Source organism: Anopheles merus, chromosome 3R (genome assembly GCF_017562075.2).
Source record: "Anopheles merus strain MAF chromosome 3R, AmerM5.1, whole genome shotgun sequence".
Lineage (NCBI taxonomy): Eukaryota > Metazoa > Arthropoda > Insecta > Diptera > Culicidae > Anopheles > Anopheles merus.
In genome coordinates, this window is record NC_054084.1 from 10,929,353 (window position 1) to 10,942,194 (window position 12,842).

Genomic DNA, 12,842 nt, shown 5'->3' on the forward strand with positions numbered 1-12,842 from the left:
ACCAAGTTCAGTACCCTTTCTTAACAAGCCTTCAAGTTCCATCATGAACCCTACACATAGTGCTAATCAGCCGCAAAGTTCCAAAGAGTACCATGTGCCTGTTAAAAAGCTCCATAGTTCCGCAAAGTACCGTCTATCTCTTAATAAGCCACAAAGTACGAAATCGGAACGATTTTTGGTTAAACAGCCCTAAATCAGCTATAAAGTACGAGCTGGCTAGTTGGGCTTTGATGGGATGAGGGGGGGGGGGGGGGGTATAAAAATTAATTAAACTATAAAATTTTACCAGCGCGTCCGATTTCATCGCATCTCATGACCACGCGGCTACATGAGGTGAAATTTACAGCGAAATGAACGATTTGACTGGTGAAATACCTGACAGGTATAGCTAAAGAGTTGGGGGAGACACAACATCCGCTTTCGAAATTCTATTCGAAATAATATCTTCTCAAGCAGAACATTCCCTAATTGGAAGAAATTATGAACTGTTGACTGAAAATGAACGAAGTACTCAATATTGAAGCTATTTAAAGAATTTAATCACGATTTTGGGCACGTTATTTGTTTACATTGCACATCAGCTGGTTGCTGTGATGCTTTATCCGTCAGATATTTCGCCTGTCAAATAGTTCATTTCGCTGTATATTTCACCTCATGTAGCCGCGCGGTGAAGTACAGACATTGGCCTTAGTTGTCTCTGTTGAACTTCTGGTTCAGGTTGCTAGTGATTTCCATATGGAGTTTAATTCTTTAAATGATTTGAGAAATGGTTTTATGACTTTTCGGTCAGTATTATGAGAAAATCTGTGATTTTCGGTAGGTTAAATAAAAAATCAAAAGATAGTTTTAGGAGGCATTTCTGTGAATCGGTAAGCATATAAAAAATCGGTAGGAATACAGATAAATCAGTATTTCTGGTCACTCTGCTTCCCAGGGCCAGCCTAGACGTCGATATCAAACCATGTTATCTGGGAACCACATAACGAAGGTAACGGGCCGTCGCTGGATGTGTTGGTGCGATTGCGACCCCGTCTCTTGCTCTCTCACTCCCTCAAAGTAGGCCTTTATAGGCGATACGAAACAGTTCGTTCAGCAGGAGCGAGCAAGAAGGCAAGAGACAGAGCGCACCGAAACGGGCAGCGCAGAGCACACACCACAGCGCACAGTGAAGTGTGAAGAAGCAGTGAAAAAGAAACACCTCACCCGTGTCGTGCGCGTAGGTCGTGTTTCGTTTCGTAGTTTTTTCCTGAAACAATTGCTGAATTTTCAAAGGCTTCCTTAGTTTTTTCGTGACCTCGCCGCGCGGACCACGGGGAACGTGCGTCAACCTAGCCAAAGCACAGCGCACCAACCATCTGGGTAAGGTGTTGTGTGTGTGTGTGTGTGTCCGTCAGCACTTCCACGTTTTTGTGGCCGTTCTGCTAGGTGCCGTTCCTGTTCCTGTTCCGTGCTCCGCACACACGCGCGCGTGTCCCATTCCGCCTCTGCCAAGTGTATGCGTGTATGTGTGAGTGTGTGCGCCACAACTGTGTCCCACATGGACTCCGGAGTCGGCCAACTCGATGCTACCATCTCGAATCGGTAGTCAAACGTGAGTTCCTTGCATTTCTAAAAAAAATCGAATCTTTTTCCCCCCTGGTTCCATCTTGCATCGCGCTGCTGCTTGTGGGGGAATGTCTGTGTGTGTGGCTCCAGGGTAAAAAGGGTTGTTGCGTGTGCGTGCGAAGACGATGACGGAGAGAGGGAGTTGTGTGGATGTGCATGGGTGTGTGTGAGTGTGGTTTGCATTTTGAACGGCAACAGGAGCCATGGTGCGAGAGCTTGAAGTATATGAAGCAAATGCGGGTGACCTTTCTGGTGCGTAATTTCAAGCGTCTTCTGACCAAATTTCCAACCATTGTGCCGTAATGCGTCCGCTTTGAGTCATCACTGGCGCCACTGGAAGTCCTTCAAACGCTGTGGCGGAGTCCGAGCAGCCATCATTGGCTGTGTGTGCGGCTGCCTGCTGCGACGCAAAGTGCACACCCATACAGCGACAATCGGCCGCCATCATCGCATGGAAGTTAATTTCGGGTTGTGTCTCGCGGTCAGGTTTAATAAATGCTCTGCTATGCCATCGAATGTGTGCGCTTGATTTAAAGCAGGTTAGGAACAGTGTGTTTGTGTGTGTGGAGTGTGTATGTGCGTTTGCAGTAAAAGCCAACAAAAGAGTGACGAGGGGGCTGTTAAAAGGAGCAATTTTTGACACAACAAAGGAAGGTCTCGGCTGGTCTGGATTAAATGTAGCCCGTAGACGTGGTCCGTGCGTCTGTGTTGGTTGTTGTGTAGGAAGAGAGAAGAAAGGAGGATGGGGGCACATCATAAAGTGTAAAATACGCAATCAGCCTTGGCAGTAGTGTGCGTGTGTTACGGAACACAAGGCTTTTACGTGCGTACACAAACACACACACACTAAAACGCACACAGTCGCAGTCGGGTGGCAGTGCTGCCTGCCCTGAATTACATATGCGCGCTGACTGCTGCAGTGCTGCCAGCAATACACTTTGTTTCGAATCTGTCACTGAACGTCGTCAAACGCGAGATAGGATACGTGTGTGTGCGTGTTATTAGAAGAAGAACAAAAAGCAACGTTTGAAAAGGAAGCAAATATATGCCCTGCGGGTGCGTGTGTGTACCTCTTGTGAGAGGAAAAGAGACCAAAGAGTGTAGAAACGCACACACACACACACACGTTCACGCAACACACTCGCATAACCATGGGCGCCTGCAAGGGTGTGTGCGTGCGAAGTGTAGAAGTGTACGTGCAGGAAGCGAACGAATAGAACGACGGAGCGCCGCCAGGTAGCGCGAGCACTGACCAAGAACTGACCCCAACACGACTGCAGAAGGCAGGCAGGCAGTCATATCATTGTACTGCACACGACCGAGCGCACACGTTTTCTGTCCCGAGGAACCATTTCCCAAGTCGTCTCCTCTGTCGCTTATCTCTGTGTGCCCTTTATTGTTGTGTTGTGCTTCACTGTGCAGTGCTGTGCGTGCCTTCCCTCTTCCAGCAAGGCAAAGATGGTGGCGGCCACCCTTGTGTGTCGAAGTCGTAGTCGCTGCTACCGTTGTTGGTGACGACAGAGTGTAGTAGGCGGCGCTGTGGTGTGGTAAGGAAACGCTAAACCCCCCCCCCCCCCCCCCAAAAAAGAAAAAATGCGTACAATCTCTCTCTCGTGGGAAGGTGTGTTTCCGTGTGCCAAAGGGAGGGTGCGGAGGAGTAGCAGCAGCCCCGCTGAGAGCGTCATGGCCCCAACCTCTCCAATCTGTGTATCGCTAGCAACGTGCGCGCACACCTGACACACACGGACATTGAACAATCGAACAAAATGACAGCCAAACAACAAAGTACGCAACGCCACAAACGCAAGTGTGCATTTATTGCAGCGGAAAACGGTTTCCCTCTGGGGCGATCGGAGTGAAAAATCAATCAGCGATGTTAGTGGATGTTTTGAAATGTGTCACAGATTATTCTCTTGCTACTAATGGTGTGTTCTCCTCTATTGGCAATGACCAAGCGCGTACCAAGCGTAATTTGTGGTGTTTATCGCAGCTTTTTTTCTGCGTAACGCGCAATCGTGTGATATAAAGTTGTGCGCGCGAGACCCCAAAAAATGCTGGATGCTATCAAAAGTGGCAACTCACCTCGAATTCCGTTTCCACGAATGAAGGACTATGAATCACACAACACCAACAAAAAAAAAATGTCTCCCTGGTCACCGTGTGTGTGTGTGTGTGTGTGTGTGTGTGTGTGTGATTGTGCGGTTACGGGGGGATGGCAGTGCACACAGCCTGTTCTTGAATTGTTCTGCGGTGGATCCAGGCACTTTGAAGGGGGGCAAAGAGAAAGAGGGAGAGAGAGAGAGAGAGAGAGAGAGAGAGCGATAGACCGAGAAAGATGTCAGTTTGGGGGGATGGTTGTGGCCTTCTTTTCTTTTCGCTGCACTTGTCGGACATCCTTCTTTCGGTGGCAGCCCCATCACCACGCAGCAGCATCAAGAAACCGTGCCACCGCGTGCTTGGGCTCTGAAATGTATACTTTTGTTTCATCGAGTGCCTTTTTTTGTTTCGTTTGCTTTTCCAGCCCAGGCGTTTTTAGTTTTCCATCTTACAAAGGGAAGCCAACTGGATTGTGCTTCCGGGGGGGGGGGGGGGGGGGACCTATTGGCTGTGATGTACCTTTCCATCATCATCCCCATTTCCCCGTCATCGTAGTAAACGTTGAGGTGTGTGCTGAGTGTGGTTAAAAAAGGGAATCCAGGCGAAAACAAAACAGGCGAAAGAAAAAGAGAGAGAGTTGTCCAAATGTCGCCCCGTGTTGGGTTTCCATCAACCCACAAGAAGATGCTGCAGGTGTTGTTGATGATAGTACCCAGTACCACCGGAGGCAGCACCCCCCCCGGAAAGAGCAGGGAGGAAAAGTCGCTGTGAAGCAGCAGAAATGGCATATCAATTGCTGGGCGGCTTCCCTGAACCGTAACCGAGCAACGATCAACTGGCTGGTGGTCCGGTACTCGTTTGAAACGGTATATATGCGGGCGTGTGTTTGTGGGCTCATCCCACAGACCGTGTGTGTGTCATGGTTTCCCGTTTTTGCGTTCCGTTGCGTCCCCGGGACTAACAGGTCGCTGGGTTTTTGACGCATTTTGTTGGTTCTGCGAACAACCACGTTGGGCATCCTATTTCGTCATCTGCGACAATGGCTCTGATAGGATGAACGTTGTGCAACGTCGTTGACATTGGACAGTATTGGAAATCGTTAAGAATGTTGTAACAATACGTAAATTCAAATGATAAGCACGATTACACATTGTAAAGGATGGTTTAAATCATAATGCGACTGTTTCAGCTGCTAAAGTGCAATCCACAAACCCCCAAAGAAACGGCTCCAATTGCTATGGCAACCACCACCAAAGGGACCATGGCTTCGTCCACACACAGCATCTTAGTTTACTACGATATCTGTGCAATGATTTGGGCAGCAAACTTTAAATGGTTACGCAGGCTCCATTTGCTGACAAGAGGCCCCGAAGAAACAATCGACGGGTTGGAAGTTAGTCCAGTTCGCACAGTGTGACCTCACAAAAAGAGCGGCGCCGCGTACCCACACACGTTTGCATATTTCCTTTAGTATTTATTGCAGCATATGCAACGAACCCCCCCCCCCCCCCCCACACACAGTGTATGTGAAATCCATGCCCCCCCGTGCGTTGTTTCCTTGAGACTTGAGACACACACGCGCTCGCGCAACCCAAGTCTTCTCCTTCTGACCCGCGCGCCCGTGCGTTGGTTTTGTTGTGTGTGATGTTATTGTTTTGTCTCCGGTGCGCGCGGTTGTGGAGGACGAACGTGTTGGGGTCGAGAAAATGCAGACGATTTTAATTCAACCTCAGGGCGCGCAGTGTTATGATCTGCAAAAGAAAAGTAAGCAGCGCACATGCCAATGCAGATGGAGGCCGAACGAAATTGCTGTACCCCCACCCCACACGTGGTGTACGGTTGATAGGGGTTGGTGTGGTGGTGGTAGAGGAACGAAGAAGTGATGTGCAATTTTCTTCTCAGCGCACAAAGTGTACCACCAGCATCTCATCCGTTGTGTCCCGTCTGTCTATCGCTGTTTTAGCTCTGTTGGGTACAGCACCCCCATCCCTGTTACCGTGGTTGTGTGGGATGGGGGTGGGGGGTAAATAGTGTGTTGTATCATTCGATTCTCGTGTCGCAAATGTTGCTGCTTCCACCTCATTCCAAGGTGAAGAAAAACATGGTCCACGGCGGCGGAGGTGGTGGGGCGTTGTTTAGTGCTCCATCTTCTCGGAGCTGATGATGGTTTCGCACGTGTCGCACGTCGGTGGGGCGGGTTCTACGCCAGTGAAAATAGTCGATGCATGTTGCTAATGTGTATGAAATATGCCTTTGCAAAATCGAACGATAATGCGAGACACACACACACACACACATGCTGCCTCCAAACACATTCATGGTCAACGCTGTTTGCGGGTGGATCGACGAGACGCGCTGAAAAAAAAAACATTTTATTCGCTTCTCCTTGGAACGTAGTTACCTTTGATTAACATTCTGCTTGTTTTTCTCTCTCTCCCCCTTTCATTTTTGGCACAACGATTCCGGCAACAAATGGTTGTGAAACTTCAACCCTTCGTGAACAACGTGGTGTGTGTGTGTACTAAAGGCGTGAACCGTCCATTTTGTCCGTGAGACAAACGGCAGGGCAGCAGCAGGATCATCCGCTCCGGAGCAGCCAAAAGAGCGGCAACGACGACGGGGCGATCGCGAGTGGCAGGTGGAGGCGCGCAGAAAAGGAAGACTAAATCGCAACAGCCCAGCAAAGAGGACGAAAAGCACGTGGCCGTGTGAACTAAAGCTTGGCTAAAGCACACACACACACACACATCCCGCTAGCACAAGAGTCGTTCACTGACGCCACTGCCACCACACAGACACCACCATGGAGCTGCGCGTTGGCAACAAGTACCGGCTCGGGCGGAAGATCGGTTCCGGTTCGTTCGGGGACATCTATCTCGGCACGAACATCTCCACCGGCGAGGAGGTCGCGATCAAGCTCGAATGCATCAAGACAAAGCACCCGCAGCTGCACATCGAGAGCAAGTTCTACAAAATGCTCCAGGGTGCGGTCGGCATCCCGACGATCAAGTGGTGCGGCTCGGAGGGCGACTACAACGTGATGGTGATGGAGCTGCTCGGCCCGTCGCTCGAGGATCTGTTCAACTTTTGCTCGCGCCGCTTCACGCTTAAGACGGTGCTGCTGCTCGCCGACCAGATGATCTCGCGCATCGACTTCATCCACTCGCGCAGCTTCATCCACCGAGACATCAAGCCGGACAACTTCCTGATGGGGCTCGGCAAGAAGGGCAACCTGGTGTACATCATCGACTTCGGGCTGGCGAAAAAGTACAAGGACTCGCGCAGCATGTCCCACATCCCGTACCGGGAAAACAAAAACCTCACCGGCACGGCCCGGTACGCTTCGATCAACACGCACCTGGGCATCGAGCAGTCGCGCCGGGACGATCTCGAGTCGCTCGGGTACGTGCTGATGTACTTTAACCTCGGCACGCTGCCCTGGCAGGGGCTGAAGGCGGCCAACAAGCGCCAGAAGTACGAGCGGATCTCGGAGAAGAAGCTGTCCACGCCGGTCGAGGAGCTGTGCAAGGGGTACCCGCGCGAGTTCAGCCTCTATCTCGCGTACTGCCGCCACATGGACTTTATCCAGCGGCCGGACTACTGCTATCTGCGCAAGCTGTTCCGCACGCTCTTCCACCGGCAGGGCTTCGTGTACGATTACGTGTTCGACTGGAATATGCTCAAGTTCGGGCGGCCGAACCTGAACGCGTTCACCAGCATGAAGCGTGGCCAGAGCCGGACACCCAGTGCCACCCAGAACGAGCAGCAGCAGCAACAGCAGCAGCAGCAGGTGCAACAGCAGCAGCAGGTGCAGCAGGTGCAGCAGCAGCAGCAACAGAAGCAAATCGGCAACACCACCTCGGTAACGACACCGTCCAAAGTAGCCGGTGGCGGCGGCGGTGTGGTAGTAGCCGGCGGCGTCAACAGCGTCAACAATGCCAACAACAGCAGCAGCGTCGGTACCGCGCTCGTCAGCAGCCACGCAACCTCGGGCGGCGGCGTGGTCGGTGGCAACAGTGCGGCGACAGCGGCGGCCGTAGCGGCTGCCGCCGCCGCCGACAAGAACAAGGAAATGTCGCCCCAGACGCGCCACCTGCTGCAGCATTTCATACGGACGGAGCTACAGAAGGGCCAGCCGCCGGGCGGTGCGGGTGGAAGCGTGCAGCAACAGCAGCAACCCGGCGGCATGGTGATGGGCGGCGGACCACAAACTCTCGGCGGCCAACCGTCGGCGCACAGTAACAACATCAACAACAACAGCGGCGTCGGGGGCGGCGACCCGAGCGTGGATGCGGCGGTGGTGGCCGCTTCCTTCTCGCGGCACGAAACGCCCGAGCGCCGCTCCTCGATTCGTCTGCGCGGGCAAAATCTGGACGCACGGAATGCGGAATAATATTAAATGTTTCTCTAATTTGTTTACTTCCATCCCGCGCGTGCACACACACACCCACACTGTGTCGATGTTCAACACGACACGTTCTGGACACACACACACACAGAGGAATACACACGTTCTAAAGAAGAGAGTGGAAATCTGTTGGAAATACTTTTTGGTGATGTTTTCCTACAAATCAATTGCTTTTTGAGTTATTGAATTTTGTTCTCTCCATTGCTCCGTTGAGTGTCATCAGCATCTATCTCCCAAACAAATTATCCCTATAAAATATTAGGTCACAAACAAAAACAATGGTCCATTTCTCCAAACAGATTCCAAACAAGTTTACATCATAGTAGGTATCGAATCAGAGACAACTCTCAAAACCAATCACCTAGGTAACAAGTGAAACGCGCAAGCAAAGGAGATAAACAGACGAGCTGTGGCTGCGGCAAATGTGGGGAGGAGGGGGTAACAACCGAACACACAATTAGTGATTGTGGAATGATGGATGATACCGCATTTGGTACGATATTTGGCATATGTGGAGCACTAGGGCTAGGACGTAAACAAACGGATTGCTCACCGCTTAGAAGCTCTCGCGCGCGTGTTGCTGTATGATAGGAAGAGGAAACATGATGTGTAAGTAGCGCGCATACGACTACGCTACATGCCTAGCAAAACTAGTAAAACAAAGTATAGAAAAGGGAAGTAAAACCGCGGCACACATAAATAGAGGGAGGTAGATTGCAAGAGAATTAACGCTCGCGCGCCAGGACAAAGTCACTGTTCTTTATTTTAAAGGCATGTCGACTGATAATCCGATCCCCCTCCATAAACGTTTTGGAGTTACACACAAACAAACACAAAAAAAACACACACACACACACACAACCACACAGTTAAAGAGCAACACAGTGCTCTACTACCGCGCAAGGATTAGAGGAGGAAATCGCAAAGAAAAAAGGGAAAATCAATCGAATTATGTGAACTTTTTCCTAGGTCGTCATACTCGCTTGTATGTTGTTATTTTATTGTTTCCTTATGTTTCGGTAAACTCATTGTGAAGAGAGAGAGAGAGAGAGAGAGAGAGAGAGAGAGAGAGAGAGAGAGAGAGAGAAAAGAAAAAAAACCAATGCCTGTGCACGCTTCTGTTGATTATTTCCTTTACGTTTCCGCATTGCCCTTACATGATGTTATGCTGTCTTTTTGTATCCTTCTAGCGTGTATATCACGCTTCCTTCTGGTAGAGTTGTGAGCACGCGATCAATTTGCGCCACGTTCACTTGATCATTTACCGTCAGGCAGGAACCGGACGGACGAAACGCGCGATCCTTTTTTGCCTCAAGATTATGTTTGCGCTTCATTGTAGGTTTATTATTTGTTTGTTTTTTCATGTGAATGCAGTGATGCGTGATCAACATGTTGCCACTGTTAAGAAGCGCATTTTTTTGCGAAGTTTGCTAATGAAGAGCTTTCTTTCCATATCCACCCACCCCCAAATCACACATACACACGCGCATCGTCGACCAATGCCAATGAGTGGATACTAGAGAGAAAGATAACACGAAGAGAAGGGCCAGACAAGAGAAAAGAGACGGCATAGATAGTTGTGTATAAAAGCAAGGGGGGACGATGACGATGGGAGCAAAGGATAATAGTAATGTTTAAACGAATTTCGCCAGCCAATTCTGCAAGGAGGAAGGTAGTTGGCCAACAAACAGTGCAGTACGTGGCATTACTGATGTAAAAAAAGAAACCCCCCGGTGGCGAGGATATTTAGGCTAGGGAAAACAATATGTGTTGTGGGAAGGAAAGTAATCTTTTGGGGGGTGTGTGTGGTGTGTCCAATCGCTACACGAAGAGCAGCTCAGTATGTGGGGGCAATTGGGTGGCAATGTAGCAGGGGAGGAGAGCGAGCAAAAAAGAAGACGCCGTTATTTGACAAGTGATAGTGAAAAATATGAGGTGTGTCTGTGTGTCTGTGTACTACTACTACTACTAGTACTCTAGTTCTAGCTGCTGCGCCTGATGACTATTAAGAAGAAGAAGAAAAAAGGAAAACAAAAGCTTTCTCTCTGTTCTCTCGAAAATAAGTCTGTAAACATTTAAAGGGATGGGTGGAAGAGAAGACGGAGCAGAAAGGATATATGGAGAGTGTTCAGTGCGGGGAAGTTTTAGCAAACTTTGACTGCGACGCAGCCGTGCAAGCACAGCAGGACAGGAAGAAGAGATAGGAGTGTTGCTGTATGTGTTACACTTATAAATAGGCAAAAGAATACAAAGGATATAGGAAGTGAAGCCACAGCACGTGGTACCGTGGATTTAGAATATTAAAGTACACGTGAAAGATGATACACAACAACAACACACACTATACACGTTGGGAAAGGTGAAGAAGCTGCTTGAATATGCGATCCCACATTTCGTCTTGCATCATCTAACGTATGATCCAGTTTAGCGTGTAATTGTGACTATATACTAAACCAGAAACTAAACACATTCAAACCAACAAATGAAAAAAAAAACTAAACATACAACTATACAACCTTTACACAGCCAGCGGCAGTAAGAGCCCGAAATAGAAGCAAACTCAAACTCAACTAACTTAATCGTCATCATCCCCGGCTGTAGCGGTTTATAATACTAGGAACAGTACTGAATATCTACACCTACTAACGAAGCAGAGTAGAAGAGGGATAAGAAAAACCACTTCCCCCGCGTACAGCAACAAAAACAAGTAACAACAGCAAGATAACAATTTACAGAAGGAAAAAAACACAACTTATACATTATATATACATGTGTATGTAGGTGTAAGGCATAACAGAAGCAGAAGGTGTAGAAGCATAAATAGTGCAACGAAAATGAATTACTAGCAGAAGAAGGAAATTCACTGTTTTTTTGGGCGAGTGGGGATGAAAAAAAGCATCGATCCTACAAACACAAACCCCCCCCCCCGGCATAGTAAAACGCAAGAAGAAAAAAAACACATTAAAAAAAACCACTCGATAATCCCCTTCGGTGTGGTTTACATAGGGTTTAAGTTTAATAAGTAGACCAAGGAGAAGAAAACAAAACGGAAAGAAGGAAGAGGGAATCCAGAAACATGATAAACAAGATGCTTTTTTGTGTGTTTGTGTGTGTTTGAAAAACAAACACTAGACGATGAAGGCAAACTAAGGATGACGACTGCAAACACACATACACATGATGTTGGTGGCGAAAAACAGAAAATATTGGGTTTAGATTAAGGTGTGATAATGGAAGGATGGCAAAATGAAAGGAAATGATGTGAAGAAAGCTGAAAGGAACGTTAGTATAGCGCCGCACACCTGTACTGCGAAGAAACACGCTGAACCAACTGAAAAAAGAGAGAAACGATAGGGAAAGGAGAAGGAAAAACATAACAAAACACACACACTCTCTCTCTTTCAATCAACAGCTGCATACAATACACAATACATAAATTACAGCATAAATAGTACGATCGGGATCGGGTGCCTGTGCAATTGATGGGTTTTCTGCATGCGTGCGTGACGAATGAATGTGGTTTACCGTATATAATTAATAACATTACAAAACAATGGCGCCAGGACAATGGCGCATGTGAGTGAACAAGAAAAGTAAGAAATGAAGGAAAGGCTGTTGCGCTGCACACCACACGTGGGGCGCAAGAAGGGTTCAGATGGCTGAGTTCGTGTGTTGGAAAGCACGGAAACGAAAGGAGAAAAGAAGGACAAGAAAAGGAAGTAATGACATTTAAGAATATTTAGTAATTAGTAACCATCGTAAAGTGAAAGAGAAAACACATTACAAAACAAGAAAAACAAACAAACAATACACATAAACACAAAAAAACTAGAAGTGGATAGAGGAAAACAAAAACACACTACTGATAAAAAGAAATGAAAAAGAACGTAAAGTAAAACGGAATGTGTGTTGCACTTTAATGTGCAAATGGTAATAGCAAAACAATTACAGCAGCTACAAAACAAAACAAACAAAAAAAAAAACAAAAAAAATGATAAGGATCGAATACGTACACAGAAGAAGGAAGCGAGCGGCTCAAAAACCCGCTCAACTCCGTGGCTTGGAATGAGATGATAAATGGAGAAAGAGTAGAGAGAGTAGTAACGCTTGCTTGCAGGCAGGAGAGGCAACATATACAGACTCATATACATTACCCTTTATCGAGATGGATCGGCATCCAAGCCGGCGGAATGGGAGAAGATAAGGAGAGTGGCGTGTTGTGGGTTGACAACAATCGGACAATAACCGCGCCACAGTCTCCTGATCTTCAACAACGACCCGGACGCGGCTTGGAAAGGAATGGGACACACTACCAGCAGATGCAGATGGGAAAACAGAATGAAGTTTCGCTATAACGATTGAAGAGAATAAATAATGTAAAACCGATATTATGGTAACGTTTTGGTGTGTTTGTGATGTTGATTTCTATTGCTCATGAAAGAAATAAAGTGCATTGAAGGCAGAAGTATTGTGGAGTGATCGTATACTACTCTCATGATCATGGAAGGAATGTAGCTCAAACAATTGATGATGATAAGTACGGGGTAATGTGGTGTGGTATAGCCTCTTTGCATAAAGATTAGCTGCTCCCATAGCAGTGTGCCAATCAGTTCTTATCGCCAGCAAATAAAGTCAGTCTTCCTGGAAGTGACATCGACTCTTTGCATTCTTAGGTCACTTATTTGCGCCTTGGTGGAGAGGGGGGGGGAGGGGGCGGGGGGTGGCCGGGAAA

The 12,842-nt window shown here is 48.0% G+C and overlaps 1 protein-coding gene across 5 annotated transcripts; it reads left to right on the forward strand.

The window, feature by feature from the left end:
* The first annotated feature begins 1,001 nt into the window (after nt 1-1,001).
* LOC121595282 (casein kinase I-like) lies at nt 1,002-9,200 on the forward strand. 5 transcript variants are annotated; one of them, XM_041919144.1, is made up of 2 exons: nt 1,002-1,591; nt 6,230-9,200. In XM_041919144.1, the coding sequence occupies exon 2, from the start codon at nt 6,506-6,508 to the stop codon at nt 8,093-8,095; it is 1,590 nt and encodes a 529-aa protein (XP_041775078.1). In that variant the 5' UTR covers nt 1,002-1,591; nt 6,230-6,505; the 3' UTR covers nt 8,096-9,200. The 5 variants fall into 5 exon arrangements, with proteins under 5 accessions (XP_041775078.1, XP_041775080.1, XP_041775082.1 ...); XM_041919146.1 differs by having other exon boundaries at nt 1,002-1,359; XM_041919148.1 differs by lacking the exon at nt 1,002-1,591 and adding an exon at nt 1,620-1,857.
* The last annotated feature ends 3,642 nt before the right edge of the window (nt 9,201-12,842 follow it).

Bases quoted from the DNA above. Each gene is read 5' to 3' on its own strand.
- LOC121595282 (XM_041919144.1), top strand. From the start codon at position 6,506: ATGGAGCTGCGCGTTGGCAACAAGTACCGGCTCGGGCGGAAGATCGGT.